The sequence below is a fragment of the Gopherus evgoodei genome, chromosome 16 (genome assembly GCF_007399415.2).
Source record: "Gopherus evgoodei ecotype Sinaloan lineage chromosome 16, rGopEvg1_v1.p, whole genome shotgun sequence".
NCBI lineage: Eukaryota > Metazoa > Chordata > Testudines > Testudinidae > Gopherus > Gopherus evgoodei.
In genome coordinates this window covers 16,135,414-16,158,823 of record NC_044337.1, presented here as the reverse complement: position 1 = coordinate 16,158,823, position 23,410 = coordinate 16,135,414, and the positions used below count along the sequence as shown (strand labels likewise).

Below are 23,410 nucleotides of genomic sequence, written 5' to 3'. Positions count from 1 at the left end.
AATACTAAATATTGTGGCTTCATTTTCATACAAACTAAAATGAGACTTTGTCTCAGATGGTGACATATGATATAGCTCCTTCAGGGGAAACATTTTGCTAATTTGTTAAACTTGGATCTGGTTATCTGTGCAGGACAGGTTTCCAAAGAAACAATCAGGACTGGATCAGTCCAGGTGATACCTGGGTACAGAATTAAGCCACTTTTTATGTTAGGAAGGCTGGGGAAGTGCTCACTCTTTGGTGAATGCTGAGAGGAAAATGACGTAGGCCTCATCTGGTACATGTAAAAGTTTTGCCATCATAGCTATGTTGGTTACATGTGTGGGGAAAAATACAGCCCTGACTGACATAGCAATGCCAGCAAAAGCCCTAATGTTGACAGTTATATCATCAAAAAAATCATTTTGCCAGCACAGCTTAGCTTTTTCAGGGAACTGGTATAAGCTAAACTGGCAAAAGAATTATTTTGCTGGTATAAGCTATGTCTCCACAAGGAGGGTTTACCCGTAAAGTTTATACTGGCAAACACTTTCTAATGTAGACAAGGTCTTAGTATCACATCTCCCAGATTTGTGAACAGCAAGGGTGAGTGCAATATGCAGTGGCTCTTCAAAACCGTTTGCAGTCTACTACTGGGTTTATGAGCAGTTTCCCAGTGATCCCATTTACTATTTATAACAAACAGCATACTAATTACTAAACTGTGAACCAAGGTGTCTGTGCAAGGGATGGATGGTTGCAGTGGTGTAGGGTCTATTCAGGAAATGTTTGTCTTCAGAAGAAAGCAGGTTTGGGAAAAGATTGATATCTCTGTCTAGGGAAGAAATGACTAGTGGAAATAGGGTGGGATCAGGAGAGGATCAGGAAATCTGCTCTGCTCTGGCTGCAGAAAAACTGAGTGAGGATTAGGAGGTTTCTACAGGTGAGAAATGTCTACCATGGGAATCATTAGAAAATCTGTCCAGGAACAGGGTGACCTCAATAAGTGTGGAGGGGAAGGGGTGAACACCTTGGGGAATCTGTGTTAGAGAGCAAGCAGTGGAGCCAAGTGACATACATTAGTCTAGAGTAACTTATTTGTTCTTGGTCCAGTCTTTATTTGAAAAATAAAGTATCTGAATTTCACCTCCACCTAGTTTCTGCAGAAGATTTGCTAAAGTTTTCTGGGCATTTTAATGCTTTATTTTCAAGTCTGCTGGCTCTTCCAGGCTCCCTTCTTTATAATACGAGACATTAGCCAGAAAGAAAGTGGGGCTGTATTCTTTCCAATGAGAAAACAGGACAGGTGGAAATGTAAAGCCACTGTGGTGTTTTTTTGTTTTTTGTTTGTTTGTTTTCTAATGCACCCATCACCATCATATCTAGGCTACGGTTTGTTGTTTTTCACAGACTATAATGTGATTTCTAAAGTTTGGATGATTGTTAATGCTCATGCCTAACCATTAAAATTATGTTCCTAGTTAAACTCAAGGGATTTACAAATTTGTTTTGTGACTCCAAAGTCTCAGTGAATATTGTGGTTATGTGATGCCCATGAAAGGTTTAATTTGGAGCTGGTAGAAATAGTGTTAACTTCTCAGGAGGTAAGTAGCCAATTCAATTGTTCTGTTGATATAATGCTTCTGAGCTTCATTGGTTGAGTATGTGGCTTCTTGGCATCTTACTGAGGGTGAGGAGAGAGGGTGTAGTTCCTGAGGAAGCTCCAAGAAGATCCTCTGCTCAGGCAATTCAGTGAAGCTCTTATTTAATTCAGCACTTGTGTTTTGAGCAATAGTTAATAAATGTCCCAAGAAAAAAACATCAACTAACTGGGAAATGAAAGATAAAAGAAAGGTTTTTCTTTGCTTTTCTTACCAATTAGTAGTATTCCACTGAATACAGAGAGCTGTAGATCACTGACCCCCAAGTAAATGGAAAGGCTGCAAATAGCACTGTACTATGGGGTCTCCCTTCAGTGATGGGAACCTCTTCTGTCCTTCCCACCCCTCTTGCAACTTTTCAGTTTCAAGCCTACACCTAGTATAATGAGGTGGTAAGGGTGGTTCGGTTGAGCTTCAGAAAATTCCTGGCAAGAGGAGCAAGCACAGATGCTTCTTTTAGTTCAGTGACAGCTGTTGCTGGGAAAGCTGGAGACTTGGTTCTGACTTCTGTCCATATTAAATGTATTTATGGTTTGTGAACTGTGATCCATCGGGGTGATGCATGACAGCCTCCACCCAAAGGTTTCCTGGTTTCTCAAGGATTTCCTCAAGCATTAGCCAGCCATCAAATCGACAGCCTCTGTAGCAGCACTTTAGAGATATAGTTTGGCTTCAGTGGCTTCATATGGAAGTCTGGTTCTATTTAAATTAGAGATGGTGCAAAACAAAAACTGAGATCTGACAATGAACTTTTAAACAATTCAGATTCTAGTCCATGCTTAAATTCTGTGTCTCAGACTCAGCTTTAATGTAAACTAAGAGGGTGACTTCTGGCTGGACTAAGTGGAATTCAGCATCAGAGTCAACACTCTGCAAACCAGAAATCTTCAGTGTGAAAGTAACTCCTTTTTATTCAATGTAAGAATTATGTATGGAGTTAGAACACTGGTGCATCTGCTGACCTGGAATTCTGCAAAATCTGGAGTCTGCATGTTCCAGACCAGGAGCTCGAGAAAAAGGGGAAGTCTTCCATAGGTTGGGAATCCAGAGAGGATCCCAACAAAGGGAGTATCTAGATAGAATCTCCAATATTTGGCAAGTATTCTTCAAGAAAGTGAGTGGCAGCCCCCACCCCTAATACAAGAGCTCTGGCCTCAGCTGTCTGAAGTTTCAACTTGTGCTCTACACTCACTCTTTATTGTTTTTTCACTAACTTGAACCCAGGTCCTCTTGGCACAGTAGAGGCTTGTCTATACTGGAAAGTTACGCTGTGATGTTTTTCCTTTTTCTGGCAGAAAGTGCTTTATGTCCATGCATATACAAAATGTCTTATAGCAGTTTATCTCGCCACTTAAATCAAAATACTTACACTGCTTCATAATAAAAACAAGACAGCTTGGCACCATCCTGGTCCCCTCCCTTTTTGCACCTCCTGCTGCAGTTCAGGATGGATGTAGCAAGGTATCTGCAAACCGCTTAGCCACACACACGATCAATATCAGAAAAGATAAATCTGCTGCAATTGACTACAGGCTGTACTGTCACTAACTGACTATGAAAAATGATCAGTACTTGAATACACTGCATTTTTATCTTTAAATCTTTCAACAGAAGCAGTGTCAATATCAAACACTAAATAATCTCTAGATAGCAGGAAGGTTTTTTTTGTTTTTTTTTAAACAGAAGATGGATGTTGCCTTTTGGAGACCTTAAATACTGAAGCATGGAATTAGCCCTGCAAATCTCTTTTAAGGTGATTGGCTGCCTAGACTTCCCTCTGACTTAATAAGGACACTTTAAATATTTTAATTTCGTTTTACTATGAGCATTACATACAGCTGGACAAATTCTGTTTTCAGATACCACAGTTGGGGCTAAATCGATCCCTGGTTTAACTCCAGTGACTTTAATGAGATTGTACCAGGAATTAATCTGGCCAATTCCCTAAGGGGAATTGATAGGGCATCAATAACTCTAGCATGCCCTGTGTGAAGAGTGGAAAAATGGTTACTGACCTTACTAACTGTTCTTCGGATGTGTTGTCTACATATATTTCATACTTGTGCACGATATCTTTTGGTAAGCAGTGTCTATTGGACTACACCTGCAGCCTAGAAGTCCTCACACATACACCTCCCGCACCTGAAGGCATAAAGAGTAGAGTGGGCCCAATTGTCCCTCAGTTCTTTCACCAATATAGAATCCCAAAGGACTAGGACTCCATAGTTGTGAGGGAGGAAGGTGGGTTATGAATCCATGTGGACAACACACTTGAAGAACCAGTTACTGTAAAATCAGTAACTTTTTTTTCTTCTCTGATTGATTGTCCACATAGATTCTACACTTGGTGACTAACAAGCAGCTGTAGTTTATCTGGAGGTGGATTCTAGGATTCCTGCTTAAACACTGACTGCAGGACAGTCTTACCAAAATGGGCATTCAGTCTGGAAACCTCTACCAAAGAATAGTGCCTTGTAAATGTGCTGACCAAGCTCCATGTAGCTGGCTTACAAATTTCAGAAATAAGGTTGTTCTTCAAACAGTCAGGAGAGGCTGTTGGAGACCCTAGAGGGATGAGGTCTGAAGTGGCTAGGTGGATCTAACTTGGCTAGCTTAAAACATGTTCTTATACAGTTGGAGATCCATTTTGATAATCTCTGTGAGCATACTGCCTGATCCTTAACCCTACCATTGAAGCCTATGAACAATCCAGGTGTACTCCTGAATGATTTTGTTTTGGGAAGTAGCTGCCAATGCTTGTGTATTATGACATTTAGCTTCCCCTGGGGAAGAATATTGGGAGATGAGTGAATTAGCTCATATGGATGAGGCTAGAATGTGACCCTGTTCTTATGAAACCCTGTGTAAGGGAGACCCACCATGAGAGCTTGAATCTCCGCTACCTTTCCAACTGAGGTAATGGCTTCTAAAAGGTGGGACTCATCAAATCTGTTATTCTACTGAGGTGCAAAGGAGGAGGATCCTGAACCAGGGGACAAACATCAATAAGGCCCTTACAGAATCTAGCCATGGTACGGTGAAAAAATACTCTGTGGCCCTGGATAGAAGGGTGATCTGCAAATATGGCTGCTAGAAGGACCCTTATAAAACTAATACAGAGTCCAGATTGTTTCAGGGCTAGTAAATACATCTCTATTCCTCTATAATGTGACCCGATATAACATGGGTTCGCGTATAGCGGGGCTTGCTGGTGATTTAAAGGGCCCGGGCTCCCCGCAGCGGCTGGAGCCCGGAGATCTTTAAATCACCGCCGGAGCCCTGCCGCCCCTACCCCAATATAACAGGGTTTCAGCTATAAAGCGGTAGGGATTTTTGGCTCCCCATGACCATGTTATAGCGGGGTAGAGGTATAGTCCAGTATTGCTGAAATGGGTGTTGTCTAGAGAGACAAATGGTCCTGAGATTCCCAAATAGAAAACCTCTTTAACTTAGCTTTATATGTCAGGCTAGCTGAGGGTTTCCTGCTTTGGAGAAGAATATTATGAACATCAGCTGAACAAGGTGTTTCAGTCAGTGTCAGCCAGAAAACATCCAAACTGTCAGATGTAACAATGCTAGGTCCCTGTGTAATATTTTAGTTATTTTGCAAGACTGTTCGGCAGAGCAGGGGAAGTGGCCAGCGGCTGCATTGAGAAGTTCACCAGAATTGAGTACCAGCATCTTGCCTCAGTTTCCTCAGTATCATGGGGATCGAGAGGAAGGCAGACGTTAGTCTTAACATCCAGAAAACTGGAAAAGTATCTGACAGGGTATGTAGACTGGAGCAGAACACTTAGCATTTCTTGTTCTGGTCTGAGGCAAATAGGTCTACTGGTGGGTATTCCTAATATAAGCACATAATAATGTATTCATATTTAAAAAAATAAAACCAACCCTATCAAAACATAATACTATACTGCACACTGAATTTTCCCCTGAGGAGAGGCTGAAAGGGAAAAAACAAATCACACTCTGCAAATGTTAGTCATGTCAATTAATGTCCTTTAGCGAGGCGGTCAGACATTATGGTGATGAGGGTGGTAGAAGAAGATGAATAGCATGGAATTGACTTGAACCTCCCCCAGATAGATCAGGCAGGTACAGAGCTGTCCCTTATATACCAAACAAGGAGGATTTAGAAATACCTGTTACTGTTTCAGAAGCTCTGTTAAGTGAACAGGCAACTATTTCTCGAAGGGTGAAATTTCACCATGGTACAGAGAGCACACACCAGGCCCTATGCACCATTTTAGGTCCCAGTTGGCCGTCTCAGTGCTTAATTTGTAATAAGAGGTGCCAGGGCTCAAGCAATTATTTTACCTTGTAACTGATGTGGCAAGTCCAGAGGTGCCAAGGCTATGAATAGCCAACCCTAGAGATACCAGGGCAAATTAATCACTGGGCCCTCTGCATGGGTTTAAGTGGTGCAGAGAGCCTCGTACAGGCCCTCTTCAGTGGGGTGAATTTGACAGTGAGGGATGCAATTTTAATTATCCTTCCAAACAAGATTTGGCTGCTTGATGCACAGTTGAATTGAAGGATTCAATTTCCCTACAGGAGAGCAATGGAAATTAGAGACTTGAAAAGCAGTAATAAATTAATTCAAGGTTAATCTAACAACTGAGTTAAGCACAATTCAACTGAAACAAAATTGTTTCATAGAAATTACAGAACTTGTCTTACAACAAATTTGAAACTTTCTGCAAGGCAGATTCAGTTTTATAAGATGGCAGCTTGATTGAGAGTTATATTATTTTTCATTATGGATATTTACAACTCATGTAATTATTCCTTACAATCCTGCCTAGAAATTAGAATATCTTTTATATTACACTGGAGTTTTCTTTTAACTACAGTCACACATTTATGTAGATCTCCATCAGGAAGGAGAAAGGAATGCTTGAAAGAGGACCTGATTCAAGAACCTACTTAAGCGGGGGTGTGCTTAACTTTAAATATGTGCTTAGATGCTTTCCTGATTAGGGATATTTTCCTGAATCGGGGCCAAAGTGAAGTAGATTCTCAATTTCCCACTGAGCCTCTATTTATTATATCTGCTGTCTGGAACATTTTTCTATGCTAAATTGATGTTTAAACTCATCCAGGCTGTCCTCCTTGATGAACTGATGAGTCTGAAACAGTTTGAAAAAACCTGACCTGTTAGAAAATTTATGATGATTCAAAATTGATAGTGTAATCTGGGAATCCCAAATTTTCATAGCTATTTTCAACCATAAGCAGATTTTATTGACTTCATTTTTACTGTTGGAATCACACTTTTAATACGGACAACTCGTGAAAAGGCTGGATTAAAGAAGAGGCCTTAACTGAAATGTGCATACAAGGAAGGCTATGGTGTAAAGAATAATAAAACCTTGCTCTTGCATAGTCCTTGCCACTCCAGGACCTCAAACTACTTTATAGACACTTGTTAATAATTGAAGCCTAAAAACACCCTGAAAGATGGCTATTTAAAACAAAAACAAAAACACACAGATGGGGAAAGTTAAATACAGAAAGCCAGAGTAATTATTGACACAGGGTCAAATCCTAAAAAGCAATGCTCAGCCTGTGTATCTAGGCTGTGCAATTGGGTTTTCCTCTCTGGCAGTGGAGGAATAACCAAATCAACATAACAGATGCTACCACAAACTTAAGAATTCAGTAGCTTCTGAACCTCTTTTGCCCCTGCTCCATGAGGATCAAGGATAGTTGATTTGCACAATAGTATATTGAGTGACTGCTGAATCTGGACTCTCCACATCCATGGAAGTAGATTTGCCTCATGTGAGACTGTGACAGAAACATATACTAGGAGACCTAACTTTTAGTTGCCTGCTGTAGCCACTTAACACAACAGTCTGATGTACTACAATACAGTAAGATTTAAAATAATATGACAGAATCCAGGAGGAAACCCTAGTTTAATCACAGTGCATACTGAACATAGGAAGATCACAGAAACACATCAAAGAACCTAACCCTGTAGCCCTCAGACAAAACTCCTAATAAATTCAACTGAAATTCTGCTTGCATGAGAACTGTAGGATCTGGATGAGTGATTGAGCCACGAAGAAACAATTGGATCATTCAGTCTCATTCCCCTGCCTGTTGCAGCTCTGCTTGTCTACATTATCCCATTATATTTAACCTGCTCCCGACCGCCGTCCATTTGAAAGTATGCAAAAAGACATACAAAATTTAAATATGTATTTTACATATTTTAAAAATAAATATATTGGTGCAAATGTTCAAAGAGACGGCTGTTTGAATGTAATAGTGCAACAGCCCATGACTCAGAGCTCAATTTAAAGAAAGCAGCACATATGTTTTCAGCAGACATCAGCATTCAGACCCAAGAGAAAGAGAGGAAAAAGCTTTTTTTTTTTTTTTTAGATGTTGAGTGGACTGAATACAGTATGAATTTATCTACAAACCATCTGTGAATTCTGGTATTTTTTGATGTCTTCACAGATCTAATTTTAAGCAGTTATTTAGCTTTTAAATAATGATATATTCTCCTCGTTCAGTGTCACACCAGATTCTGCACTTGATCTTTGAGTAGGAAAAAAAAAAGCAGCTGAGTGTATTGCTCTACAGATTGCGTATGGAATAAAACAGCAGCCTTTTATTTTTGCAAGTAAAATTTGATATATTTTTGGGACAGAATATTACATGCATAAAATAACACATCTAGTTTGACTGGGTACAGATTATTTTTGCATTTTGTTTTAAATTTTCATGTGAATTCAGTGCTGGTGTAAGGTGAGAAGTTGGCAGCCCTGAAATCCTCTATGTTCTGTGGAGAAATGGCCACAACAGGTTTCCCCATACTGACTTAAACCTGTCCTCAAAGGGGCCAACTTCAGGGGGCAAAAGGCAGTTCAATTTCCATAGGTAGCCCGTTCAGTCCTCGGCCATTCTGCAGAGCACAGGGATGCCAAATAGGTATAGGATGGGAGATTTTGTGACATGGACATTTCTTCACTGGAAACTGACTAACACCTCCTAGCTGTTCCACATGGGAAAATGAAGAGCCATCAGTTGTGTTAGCTCTTTCAGGACTGGGATTATCTTTAGGTTTGTGTATTATATAGCACCAAGCTCACTGATGATGCTGAACAAATACCAGCGACAATTTAAATGATTGAGGATTGATAAGAAGGAAGTATGATCAAGTGGTCAGGTCAGCCAGAGGGCCAATATCCTTTCCACCGCAGACTTCTTCTCATACCTTGGGCAAGTCATTTAGGGTGTGTCTTTGCAACACATTTAGATTGAGTTATGACTCACATACAAGCAGCAAAGAGTCCTGTGGCCCCTTAGACTAACAGATGTTTTGGAGCATAAGCTTTTGTGGGTGAATACCCACTTCGTCGGATGCCCATGTAAGTTCATGCTCCAAAACGTCTGTTAGTCTATAAGGTGCCACAGGACTCTTTGCTGCTTGTACAGATCCAGACTAACATGGCTACTCCTCTGATACTTGACTCACATACAAAAATCTCTAATTTGAATTGAGTGCTTCTTTAAGCTAGAGCTAGTTGGTCCATCATGGGGTGGAGGTGGAGAACTTTAGTTTGATCTTCTGCAGCACTCAAGCTTTGTAATGCAGTGGGGATACAACAACTCGAGTTACAACTCATCAGCAGCCAATCCAATCACTCTGATAATCCAATGACTTGTGCTGCTCATCATATCACTCCGCATAACTCAAGCGTTGTTTTGAAGCGTGGAAGCTCTCACTTCAGCTAGGTTAACTCAAGTTAGCACACTTGAGTAAACTGAGGACATGTCAACACTTCTATCTAGGGGTGTGATTTCCAGCGTGAGGAGACATACTTGTGCTATCTCTGATCAAGATAGCACTCTCAAAATAGTTTAGTCACAGCAGCATGAGTGGCAGAAAGGGCTTGCTAGCTACTCTATTTTTAGTGCGTTAGCTCAATGAGTATGTCTTGAGCCGGGAATCGCAGCCTGTGCTTGAAGTGTAGACATCCCCTGTGCTGTAAAGAGACACTCAGATAGATAGCTAGAGAACTTGGTATTCAGTTCACATCAGCCAATCATGCTCTTTGTTACTAGCTATGGACCTGAACTTGCAAATACTTAAACACGGTGCTTATTACTGAGAGTATTCCAACTGAAGCCAGGTAAGCATTTATAAGAAAAGAATAGAGCTTTTGAGGAGCTAAGCTAATTCATTATGCTTGCACAACCTGCTTAGTTCAATGGAGTATATTACCAAGTTTTGCCATCCAATACTTAATTTTCTCCTTCCTAATATTGTTTTTTTCATCACGCTTCTCTCCACAACCTTTTTATATTGGTTATTTTTAACTGAATATTTCTTTTCATAGAAACAGAACTTTTTAGTGTACATTCTGATTCCAGCTCTGCCACTGACTTGCTGTCAGCATGTAACTTAAACTCACTGAGTCTGACCTGTCTACATTACAAGTACAACTGAGCTTTTGTATCTAGTTTGTGACGCTCTGACTCATTTTTAACAAACATGGTAGAGTTGTATCCACACAGCAGCTTTTTTCATAACACAACCATGTGACAGACACGTGTGCATGTCCATGTCTATATTATGTAACCATGGTTGTATCAGTGCATTCTGGGAAAATCTGGGCAGGTATTCTATATCACCTCAGCAAGAGATAGTGCCTGGAGTACAAGCACCAGCACCAGCAGAAAAAGGAACAATACACTCTGAAATATCCTACCACACAAAAGCTGAGAGGTGGGAGAACCAGCCAAACCCATTACACAAACATGGTTAGGGGTCCTGTCTACACTGCAGAAAGTGTGACAAGCTGGTTATACGAAAACAACCTTACACCAAAAGTAGACCACTATGAACAGTGAAACATGCTGTTTGTCATAATGTATTAACCATGCTGAGTGACAATACAAACTACATTTAAACCCAATCATATCACTAACTAATTACGAACTTGATTAAATGTTGTAGTGTACTGAAGTCTCAGTTTCCCCCAGCTGTAAAATGTATAATTTATCTAGGGTGTTGTGAAGAAGAATTAGTTAATGGGATCAATCCTACAATTCTCTCTCAAGAGAAAGTCCTATTGACTTCAGTAGGACTCAATAAGTATTGAATGCAGGCTTGAATGCAGTACAATGTTTTTTAAGACAAAATATAATCAGTGTTCCATGTATCCTATGATTGCAACTGCAGAGTTTGTCACAAACTGTACTGTCTGCTACAGAAATCCTAGAATCATAAAACTGGAAAGGACCTTGAGTACTCTGCACTCATGGCAGGACTAAATATTTTCTAGGCCATCCCTGACAGGTATTTGTCTAACCTACTCTTAAAAATCTCCAATGATGGAGATTCCCCAACCTCCCTAGGCAATTTACTCCAGTGTGTAACCACCCTGACAGTTAAAAAGTTTTTCCTAATGTCCGAACTAAACCTCCCTTGCTGCAATGTAAGCCTATTGCTTCTTGTCCTATCCTCAGAGGTTAAGGAGAACAATTTTCCCCCTCCTCCTTGTAACAACCTTTTCTGTACTTGAAATCTGTTATGTCCCCTCTCTGTCTTCTCTTCTCCAGACTAAACAAACTCATTTTTTTCAATCTTCCCTCATAGGTTATGTTTTCTAGACCTTTAATAATTTTTGTTGCTTTTCTTTGGACTTTTTCCAATTTGTTCACATCTTTCCTGAAATGTGGTGCTCAGAACTGGACACAATACTCCAGTTGAGATCTAATCAGCGCAGAGTAGAGTGGAAGAATTACTCCTCGTGTCTTGCTTACAACACTCTTGCTAATACATCCCAGAATGATGTTTGCTTTTTTTGCAACAGTGTTATACTGTTGACTCATATTTTGCTTGTGATCCACTATGACCCCCCAGATCCCTTTCCATAGTACTCCTTCCTAGGCAGTCATTTCCCATTTTGTATGTGTGCAACTGATTGTTCCTTGTTAAGTGGAATACTTTGTATTTGTCCTTATTGAATTTCACTCTGTTTACTTCAGACCATTTCTCTGGTTTGTCCAGATCATTTTGAATTTTAATCCTATCCTCCAAAGCACATGCAACTCCTCCCAACTTGGAATCGTCCACAAATTTTATAAGTGTACTCTCTGTGCCATTATCTAAATCACTGATGATCTAAATGTGAAGCAGACATGAGGACTTTGTTAGAAAAAAGGTTTCCAGACTTTATGATTGAGAGAAATAATTCCAAATGGGAACCAAATGTAAACCAATACAGTGTTGTTTTTCTGAGTTTGCAGGCAGCCTGAAACAGTAGTTAAACTGCCCCAATTCATTTCAACAGGAATGTTTAACTCTGAAGCTCAATGTGATAATTTCATTTTCAACACTGTTGACTATTTCTCCACTTTTCATTTTAGTGGATGTATCCAGATAATATACATATCCATCATAGTTGGATGAAGTGAGATATTTTGGGGCAGGTGACAGCTAAGAAACAAGAGTATTGAATCAGAAATTCAGGCCTTCCCACATTCCAGAAAATTTCTTGATAACTCCAACCTTGCCCAAAAAGGGAAGGGAAAGAAGAGATCCATTGTTAATATCCTCACTCCTCCTAGGTGCCGAAAACCCACACAGTGTACTATACTTCCTCAGTACCAAAAGTCTCAACTGCCTCTTACTGAGTCGAGAAAACTACCATCTTATCCCTTGACTGTTTTAGGTACTACTATTATTATTTCTATAATATTATTTCAGCACAAAAATGTGTGGCAAACTGAAGATTGAAATTTTTGGGGACGTGTAAAATAATTTAGTATCAAAATAAAATATAGGCAGAATTATATGCTGATTGTATTACTCAGCCTCACGCTTAATTCGGTATAAACTTTAATCTGTTACATTTACCTGAAGCTGCTGCAGAATTTCCAAGCTGCCAGCAAATACAATAATGGAACGTGAAGAAACCTGGTGACCTTGCCAAAGAATACAGGCCCAGCTTGCCACAGGATACATGAGGCTTTGAATACACAGATTTAGTTACACAGGAATACATTTGGTTTACAGGTAGACAATTAACACTTGATGATTCAATAGTAATGTTAGAATTCTAGTGCTGTCATTCATTCCAAATAATGTATCCTGTCCTATCAGGTGACAAGGACTGCTTGTGAAGAACTGAGCACTGACTCAGAACTTTAAAAGAGATGCTCAGCAGCTGGTAGGATCAGTTTCAGTATTTGTACAGCAGAACCTCAGGTTATGAACAGCAGAGTTATGAACTGACCAGTCAACCACACACCTCATTTGGAACTGGAAGTACACAGTCAGGCAACAGCAGAGACTAAAAACAAAAACAGTAAAAACCCAAATACAGTACAGTACTGTGTTAAACGTAAACTATTAAAAGAATAAAGGGAAAGTTTAAAAGAAGATTTGACAAGGCAAGGAAACTGTTTCTGTGCTTGTTTCATTTACATTAAGATGGTTAAAAACAGATTTTTTCTTCTGTATAGTGAAGTTTCAAAACTGTATTAAATCAATGTTCAGTTGTAAACTTTTGAAAGAACAACCATAACGTTATGTTCAGAGTTACAAACATTTCAGAGTTATGAACAACCTCCATTCCTGACGTGTTCATAACTCAGGTTCTACTGTAGTTGATTGCCCTGCCCACCTCCCCACCAACAAAACTTCTTTGTATTATTATGGAAAATCTTTCTAATTATCTATCTTTCTCCCTTCCCTAACAAATCTCTTTTTATTTCACTTCTGGGACAACTCTAAAAGCATCCTTTGGGGTTTCAGATTAATCAGAACAAATCTCTATCCATGCCTCTCAATTCTTAGGCCAGATCGACACTAAAAAGTTAGGTTGACGCAGCTACATTGCTCAGGGGTCTGAAAAATCCACACCATTTGCAACATAATTAAGCTGACCTAAGTCCCAGTATAGGCAGTGCTAGACAGCACTATGTTAACAGAAGAATTCTTATGTCAATGTAGCTACTTCCTTTGGAGGTGAATTAACAACAGTGATGGAAGAACCTTGCTGTTGTTGGAGGGTGTGTCTATATGAAAGTGCTACATGGTGCAGCTGCAGGTCTGCAGCTGTGTAACTCTTGCAGTTTAAGTGTAGATATAGCCTTAATAGCTGTGGTGCATGCTATGCTTTGGGTTGATATTTCCTGCTCTGTACAGTCCTGCCTTGTTGTGCATAGATTCATCTTCATTTTATACTCTCCATCCTTACCTCTGCAGCCTTTCCTGTCAAGCTGTGCAGGATTCCAATTTGGATCACAACACCTCTACTCCGATATAACGCAACTCAATATAACATGAATTCAGATATAACGCAGTAAAGCAGCACTCTGGATAGGGGGGTGGACCATGCACTTTGGTGTATCAAAGCAAGTTCAATATAACGCGGTTTCACCTATAACGTAGTAAGACTTTTTGGTTCCTGAGGACAACGTTATATTGGAGTAGAGGTGTATTTGCTTTATGATAACTTTTTTCCATTCTCCCTAAAGTAAATTTAGAGCTTATGAAAGGTATCAGACAGACAGCACTGGGAATGAAAAGTTATCGCCTAATCCACAAAATAGATACAGAATTGGCAGTTACAGTGCAGACCCATCACTGACTCCCCGCCCTCCTACGTCCACACCCACAGACCTCTCTACCCCCTCACTGATTCCCCACCTCTCTATACCCCCCACTAACTTCCTGCCCCCTACATCTACCCCCACAGACCTCTCTACCCCCTCACTGACTCCCCACCTCTCTCTATCCCCACAGACTCCCCACCCCACAACATCCACCCCCACACACCTCTCTACCCTGACACTGACTCCCCACCGCCCTACATCCACCCCCACAGACCTCTCTATCCCGACACTGACTCCCCACCGCCCTACATCCACCCCCACAGACCTCTCTATCCCGACACTGACTCCCCACCGCCCTACATCCACCCCCACAGACCTCTCTATCCTGACACTGACTCCCCACCCCCCTACATCCACCCCCACAGACCTCTCTATCCTGACACTGACTCCCCACCGCCCTACATCCACCCCCACAGACCTCTCTATCCCGACACTGACTCCCCACCGCCCTACATCCACCCCCACAGACCTCTCTATCCCGACACTGACTCCCCACCGCCCTACATCCACCCCCACAGACCTCTCTATCCCGACACTGACTCCCCACCCCCCTACATCCACCCCCACAGACCTCTCTATCCCGACACTGACTCCCCAACCCCCCTACATCCACCCCCACACACCTCTCTATCCCGACACTGACTCCCCACCCCCCTACATCCACCCCCACACACCTCTCTACCCCTTCACTCACTCCACCTCTCTATACCCCCCACTGACTTCCCGCCCCTACATCCACCCCCACAGACCTCTCTACATTGACACTGACTTCCCACCCCCCTACATCCACCCCCACACACCTCTCTACCCCTTCACTCACTCCACCTCCCACACTGACTTCCCGCCCCTACATCCACCCCCACACACCTCTCTACCCTGACACTGACTCCTCACCCCCCCTACATCCACCCCCACAGACCTCTCTACCCCTTCACTCACTCCACCTCCCACACTGACTCCCCACCCCCCTACATCCACCCCCACACACCTCTCTATCCCGACACTGACTCCCCACCCCCCCTACATCCACCCACACACACCTCTGTACCCCTTCACTCACTCCACCTCTCTATCCCGACACTGACTCCCCACCGCCCTACATCCACCCCCACAGACCTCTCTATCCCGACACTGACTCCCCACCCCCCTACATCCACCCACAGACTCCGCTACCCCCTCACGCACACTGACTCCCCCACAGACTTCTCTAACCCTCCCCCCGGGACTACATTTCCCAGCCTGCCCTGGGCCGACGCGGCCCCGTGGTGTTCCCGGCGCTTCTCGTTGCCAGGCGAGTGTGGGAGGCCGATTCGGCTGGCTGCGGGGTAAGATGGCGGAGGGGGTGCTGAGCCCCGGGGTGAACCTGGAGGCCTTCTCCCAGGCCATCGCCGCCATCCAGGCGCTGCGCTCCAGCGTCACCCGGGTGTTTGACTGCCTGAAGGACGGGATGCGGAACAAGGAGACGCTGGAGGGCCGCGAGAAGAGCTTCGTCGCCTGCTTCCAGGAGAGCCTGCACTCGGTCAGCCGGGACTTGAGGTGCGTGCGGGGCCGGGGGCCGGCACCTGAGGGGAAGCGGCACGCTGGAGAGATGGTGGGCCGAGGCTCGGCGCCAGGTGTGAGTGGGGGGAGCCACCCAGGGGCGGCGCGGGGGAGCAGGGGCCTGAGGCGAGAGCCTGGCTTCGGGGGAGGGAGGCTGGAAGGGGCACGCTCAGCTGGAACCATCCGGTGAACCGGCGAGCCCCTGAGGCTCCTCTTTGCACGGAAAAAGCGGGGAGAGAGATTGTAAATAGGAAATGTGATTAGACGAGCACAAGGTGGGTGGAGGGCTGGCCCTTGCCTTTCGCTCCTGTCTTGAAACTGACTTGACTTGGAGTTGAATGTCCACTTAATTTGGTGGAAGCAAGCTTATGTCAGGGCTAGCGCCAGTGTGATGTGTTACAGGCGCAAATGTTCCCCCTGCAGCGTTTGAAATAAAATAAAAACCTCTTAGCATTGAGAACCTCAGAGTGAAATTGAGGGCAAGTTTGTGACACTGACTAAACAGAATCTGCCTTTTTAGGTTTAGACCATGAAAAAGTAAACAAAGAGTGTAAATAGAAGGAGATTTTCAGAATTCTTTCTGTTTTAATAGGTGTTAGTAAGTTTTGTGTATAGTGTTTGATTTTAAAGTTAACAGCGTCTCTTTTAAAAGCTGCATTTCAAATTCATCCCAAAGGTTGAGTTTTGATAGGATGCATCAGAAACCGAGAGATCGTGAGCCCCATTATCAATTGTGTGGCTTGTTCAGGTAGATTTTTAACAGCTCATCAGCAGGGGATATTATGGTCTCACTGTTTCCTTGTATTCTCCATCTGTCTGTATCCATCTGTTGCCTCTTGTTTTATATTTAGGCCCAAGTTCTCAGAGGTGTTTGAACACCTAACTGACCTAATTCCCACTGAAGTTCATGAGAGTGAGGCACTTAAATATCTTTGAGGATTTGGGCCTTAGTTTATCAACTCTTTTGGGCAGGGACTGTGTTTTTGTTCTGTTTGTACAGCACCTAGCGCCTAAGATTTCCAAAGGAGTCTGCACCTCCTTTTAAACTTTTCTAGGGCTCCACAAATGAAAAAAAGGTAGAAAACCACTGACTTAAGTGAAAGAGGAGAAATTTGTGGGCTACACTAGTTTAACAAAAACAATGAGTACTTGAGGCACCTTAGAGACTAACACACGTATTTGGGTATAAGCTTTCATTGGCTAAAAGTGGGTTTTAGACCATGAAAGCTTATGCCCAAATAAATGTGTTAGTCTTTAAGGTGCCACAAGTACTCCTTGTTGTTTTTGCTGATACAGACTAACACAGCTAGCACTCTGAAACTAGTTTAACAATGATGCTAAACTTTGGTTGTAGGATAGGAAGCCATTGAAATTATTTTTCCCTCCCAAATCTTATATTTTTGTACAAACAACAAAAGTAACTCTCAACGAATGTACATTAATCTAAGTAACTGCTCCTGTGCATCTGCTATTTTCATTTTAACATAGAACTGGATCCTGCAAAGGGATTGATAGTTATAATAATAATTAATACAATACAATACAAGAAAGCTAGCTAAGAGCTACTTGAACAGATCCCTTTGCAAGATCAAGGCCTCTCTTTATTTGTTTTGTAAAGTGCAGTGCTGTAAAAGTTTTATAAATATTCATTTCACTGGCTGTAAACATTCAGTAACTTCTCTTTTGACTAGGGAAAGTTGTATAATTCTGAAATGTGAGGTGACCAAGAACTCAGTCCAGACAAGTGATATTTTATTATTTACTGCTCCCCCATACGAGCTGCTGTGTTGCACTTAAACCAATATGATCATACTGAGGCTGTGAACGTAACTAGCATCCTACTTGATTCCTTGTAAACACAAAAAAATTAAAGTTGCAAATAAATTGAAGGGCTTTCTCCACTACTTCACTGAATTTCTATTTTGATAATATTCAGCTGACTTTTTTTTTTTCGCCTTCCACACATATGGAAACTGCACTTTGGGAAGTTCCAAAATTGTGCCAATTTTTTTTATTAGCCAACCAAATTTGATGACAGTGTCTGTCAGTAAGTTACCTGAAATATTTTCCTGTCTTGCATCTTAGCTAGAGAAGGTGTTCTCACTCACTTATAAAAAGATCTAATTATTTTTTCTGAAGTTTGCAACATAATTGGATAGATATCATTTTTATTATTTATATAACGAGCAAAAGTAAGAGAGGTGCTTTAGACACATGATAGCATATTTAAATTACTGAATGAAACAAAGATCTGATCAAAAGCCTGTTGAAGTCAATGGACTTTGGATAATGCCATAAAAAGGCAATTTATGTTTAATGTTACTACTGTGAGTAATCCCACTTATTTCAGTTTGTCTACTTTCAGTAGTAAAGCTAGCACATGCCTAAATGTTTGCAGGAATGGAACCTTAAGGTGGTGTGGGACATGTAAGTCAGAGGGAATGATAGTTAAGGCTACTTTTTTGTCACAGGTATTTTTAATAACATGGACTGGTCATGGGCAGTAAACAAAAATTCACAGCCCGTGACTTGTCCTTGACTTGTACTATATAGCTGTGACTAAAATTTGGGTGGGGGCCGTGGGTACTCAGGGCGGTCCGGGGGCACTGGGGGAGGTGGCCCAGGATCCCTGCTGGTGCTAGGCGGGAAGGCAGGCTGTGGCGCATGGTCCGGGACCCCTGCTGGTGCTCGGGGTGGTAGAGGGGTTGGCGGGGCTGGCAGGCTCCCTATCCAGCGCCATGTGTCCCTGCAGCTCCCATTGGCTGGGAACCGCAGGTGCAGTCAGTGCACAGAGCCTCATGGCTCTGCCTAGGAGCTTCAGGGCCATGCCAGTTGGAGCTGGGGAGCCTTGCACCCTCCAACCCCCTGCCCTTAGCTCCCCTCCCACACACCCAAACTGCTGCTGCTACCCAGGGGCTGGCCGCTGCAGAAGTCATGGAGGTCACGGAAAGTCATGGAATCCGTGACCTCCGTGACAGACTTGCAGCCTTAATGATCGTTTATGAAGAAGGATGATGTCACAGCAGGGAAACTGCTTGGATCCCTTGACAGTTTGTTCTTGATTTTTCAGTTTATGTTGATAAACAGCCTTAACTAATGTTTAATCAAAGCTTTTGTATGTGATTTATTTTTTTATATAGTATCCGAAAATGAGGCAGGTGCTTTATAGGCATATATGACAACAGGTCCCTTTCTTAGAGAGCTGACAACCTAAATGGACAGAATACAGGCAAAGAGGAAAAGAATTGCAAAGGCAGTGTTCCCCCCACTTTTAGTATTTTCCCTTTTTAATTTTTGTATTTTTAAGTATATTCTTCTTCTTCTTCTTCAGCTTTGGATCCTTCATTTGGCTTCTTTCCTGCTAAGAATTTCTCAAATCACTGCATTAAGGGCTGAATCCTGCTCTTAATTCAGTGGGAGTTTTGCTGTTGGCTTCAATGATAGCAGGATTCAGCTTTCACTCATCAAAGGAAAAGGCATCTGATTATGGCTGTCATTTGTAATATTGCATTTCAGTACTATGGAAAGTTTCTGGGTTTATCAAGATTATGAAATATTTAAAATATGCATTAACTTTTTATCACTAAATGTGATGTTTGGTAAATGAGATGTAAGCAGCAAAAACTAAACTTAAGCACTATAGTAGGAATATTTTTAGGGCAGCAATAATAAACCATAGTGTTTCAGTTTAGTAGTATTTTATACAGATCTAGAAGTATGCATGGCGTTTGTAAAAATGTGATACATCCCTGCCCTGAGAATTTATGAATTAGAGACTTCTTCCATGCATTAATAAGCTGTTCAGGATGTGCTGCAGAATCAGGTCCTGCATTATTACCTCTGTTTATTTAAGGGAAAGAACTTTTAAGTTCCAATACCTTAATTAAATAGTGTGGAACCTGCCTACTTGAGAGAGGCGACCTCTCTGGCCGTGTCTGGTGAAGATGTGCTAAATCGATGGAAGAGCGCTCTCCCATTCATTTATGTACTCGATCTCCCTGAGAAGCGTAAGGGAAGTAGGCGGGAGAGTGCCTCCCGTCGACACAGGGCAGTGTAGACACCACAGTAAGTGGATCTAGCTATGTTATTCATATAACTGAAGTAGTGTAACTTAGATTGATTTACTGTGAGAGTGTAGACCGGCCCCCTGTCTGCATGTTGTACTGCAGCAATTACAGTCAGAGAGGTGCTCAAGCTGGAGGGCTGTTGGTTCAAAGTGAGAGTGCTGCTTGAAGGGCATTCTCCGAGAGTGTCCCGGTGTTTGGAATTTCTACCAAGCCTGGTCCAGAATATTCTGAATCTTCAGGGCATGTTACAAAGCCCATCTGTTTACCCAGGTTTTTGGGGAGGGAAAAGTGTTGTTGTTTGGGAATGGTCATTTGTGACTCTTTCGTTAATACTGGTGATTAAATGCTTGTCAAATTGCCTTGAGCTTTGAACAAGTGTTTTTAAATTTTTGTCTCAATTGATTTTTTTTTTTAAATTGTGAGATGTGTAAGGACCATATCTTAACATACACAGTTGATTGTTCACACTATCTGCAGATCTTACATAAAAGGGGTTTGTTTTTCTGCTTTTAGTGAGCTGGAACGTCTGAGCAATCTAGTAGGCAAACCATCTGAGAACCATCCTCTCCATAATAGTGGATTGTTGAGCCTAGATCCTGTACAGGACAAAACTCCTCTCTACAGTCAACTACTTCAGGCCTATAAATGGTCAAACAAGGTAAAAGATACATATCAAATTTTCTAATGAATAGATCTATTCATTAGTAGACTCTGAAGTAATTAAATAATAGGTGGGGTATTTGGTATGCATTGGTATATAATGTTTGGTCTGCTACAAAGGCAGAACCCTATATATTTCATATTATCAAGGCTGCAGAACTTATGAAACAGAATTTAAGCTTTAATTTATTTTAAAGTTTTTAATTCTTATGTTTGTGAAGATAATCTTCCAAATGTGAACTGATGTTGTATTGTCATTGTAATGGGGTGTGGAGGGCCAGGTGGTCAAGTGGTTGGAACTCTTTACCGCCAGCCCCTTGCTTCCCTAGTCAAGGTGCTCAATCTTTATGTCAGTGGAGTAGAGGGACCCAGGCCCTCCCACTCCACCAGATCCCAGCCCAGTGCCTTGTGTGAGTCAACCCCTGAACAGGGGACCGCCCAGCAGGAAGTCTATGTCTACTGTCCTGGGTTGCTTCCTGTTGCTGTCTCTTCAGTTTATGGGGTGGCTCTTATAATCCAAGTTGCTGTGGTGGCTTCTCTCTAAGTAGTGTCCCTTCGTGGACTTGGGTGGTGTCCTGCTGTGGTCCCAGATTATTCTGAGCAGGGCAAACATAAGTTTTGCAGAGCCGCAACCCCACAAGGTCTCTGTGCTTTAGTCACCCAGTTATCTCTTAGGCCTGCTGCTCTGAAGTCTTTCACAGTCTCTTTTAGCCAGGGAGACCATGCTTATTTCCTGCATTGACTGGCAAGCTAGTGATCCTTCCTCTCAGGTAAGGTGGCAGCTAGCTCCTGCCTCTTTGCCAGTCAGCCCTGAACTGAACCAGGTTCTCTCCTTTTCTTCCCCCTCCACGCCTGATGCTGGCTGCAGGTACAATGAGGCAGGACTAACTGGGCCCAAAAGTCCTCTTTAACCCCTTCTGTGCTGGCAGGCAGTTTCTTCACTTCATCAGAGTCATCTGCAGAACTGCCCACATTTCTCTTGGTGGGGTGTAACTCTGAAACCTAATAATAACTTTGTGTTGTCTATTCAAACTGGTCATTTTAGCACAAATATCCAGCTAATAATGCCCTTGTTTGTCCTGGGAGGAAGTACAAGACTTTGTGGCAGAAGGCATTAGGATGCTAAGGTGGAGAACTAGGAGTTTAAGTCCCTTCCAAACCTACTTCTGAGAGAGAAACTGGAGGTGCATCCCTTTCCCATTGCCAAAAGCCTCACCTGCCTCCCATGCCTTCCCAAATGCCAAAACTGTCCCCTGTCTTGCAGCTGAAACCTCCTGTTTCACAACTCCCTGATAATTATTGGTGTGTACCTCTGTACTGTAAATATAAACATCTGTTCTGTATTTACCACTTCTGGACTGTATAAATTAAATTGAATAGCAAAATAAACCCCACAAGGAATACTCTACTGATCATATTGTGAATTTTCATTTTTAATCCAATACAATCTTCTATTCTAATTTATCTGCAGTGCTGCAGAATTTCTAGTCTGATGCAAAACTCAGTTTAATTGTGATTTCTCTTTTTTCCCTTAAACTGATTTTTTTCTGTTTAAAGTGTAGTTATCAGCAGTTTGACTTTCTTACTTAGCAGACCTACTTCCTGGGTATAGTCAGAGACCTAAAACCCCCTTATTGAGTTTTGTTTTGTTGACAAATTTAAAACGAAATACAAAATCAAGCCCAACCCCTCTACTCAGGCTTGGGGACTTCCAGAGGGTTTTTCCAACCAGATGTTGCCAACCTGTTATACCGATCTACTTACTTTACAAAGTATCTTTGTTTTAATAACAAAAATTACTTTGTACCCTTGTGAGCACTCCAGAGCCATTACAACTAGGGGAGAGTGTGAGGTTGATTTGTGTATGATATATTGTTCATTACTGGTAAGAGATTCTGCAACTGGAACTTCGCTAATAATTCCAGTGATGGACAAGAAAGAGAAGAATCCATCTCTCTTACATAGTTGTATTGGTTCAGTAGCAGTATCAGGAATAAAAAATAGCAAAAATTTTGGGTAGTAAAGTAAGCAGACATATGTTCCAGAAGTAGATGATTTCTTACTGGTGATGCCTGACCAAGAAAGACTTTCAGATTCTAGAATGAATATGGAAGGTGACTTTTTTCATTTGTAAACAGAGCAAATTGATCTAGTCTTATTAAGACCCACAGAACCCCACTGTCATTTTTGCAATAATTTTTCAGAGTGCAAATGCATGTTAACATTTTATAAATTAGGTGGAATTTAGTGCTAATAGATATTGTCTTTTTGGAGAGGGGATTTTTTATTTTTTGTTTAGTGGGAACGTATTGTACAGATCTAGTCTATAGTAAATATATAAATTTTGCATTTAACTAGTTATTGTCTGCTTGATGCATCTCTAAGCATTACTAACTTCCTTTCCTGAGTTTCTTGTAATCTGCAGTCACCTCCTGCTGTCTTTGCAGCACTTGGCACTGGTATATAGATTACCTTAGTTGCTAACAGCAGATCTGTCACCCGTGTGACAGCTTTAGCCATCCAGAGACTTTGCCTGTAGCTGCAAAGATTGTAATGGTGTTCAAGTATGCTGATGCTTAATTTTTCTTCATTGATAAACATGTGTTGTGAATAAATGTAATTAGTATAACTTTAAAGTATGTCTTTGGCCACCTTCTCTCCTTACTATATGTGTCCCCTGTTTGGAAGGGAAGTTTCGGTAGCAGTAATGTGTGGATGCACTTTCTCTGTCTGCATTTAATTTTTAATTTGTGACCCCTTTGGGTTGCTTGTTGTATTTTTGATGAGATGAGGGCATTTCCCTCTCCCTTTTTCTTTTGATTGTTTTTGCATTACTGATTACATGAATAATCACT

The 23,410-nt window shown here is 41.8% G+C and overlaps 1 protein-coding gene across 4 annotated transcripts in view; it reads left to right on the top strand.

Annotated features, from left to right (window-relative positions):
- Positions 1-15,560: 15,560 nt before the first annotated feature.
- Positions 15,561-23,410, top strand: part of MED27 (mediator complex subunit 27) — a 156,050-nt gene continuing 148,200 nt past the window's right edge. For all 4 annotated transcript variants that reach the window (XM_030535676.1, XM_030535675.1, XM_030535678.1 and 1 more), the window contains exons 1-2: positions 15,561-15,825; positions 20,409-20,553. In XM_030535676.1, coding sequence (XP_030391536.1) covers positions 15,620-15,825; positions 20,409-20,553 — 351 coding nt within the window. In that variant the 5' untranslated portion in view covers positions 15,561-15,619. The remainder of the gene's footprint in view (positions 15,826-20,408; positions 20,554-23,410) is intronic.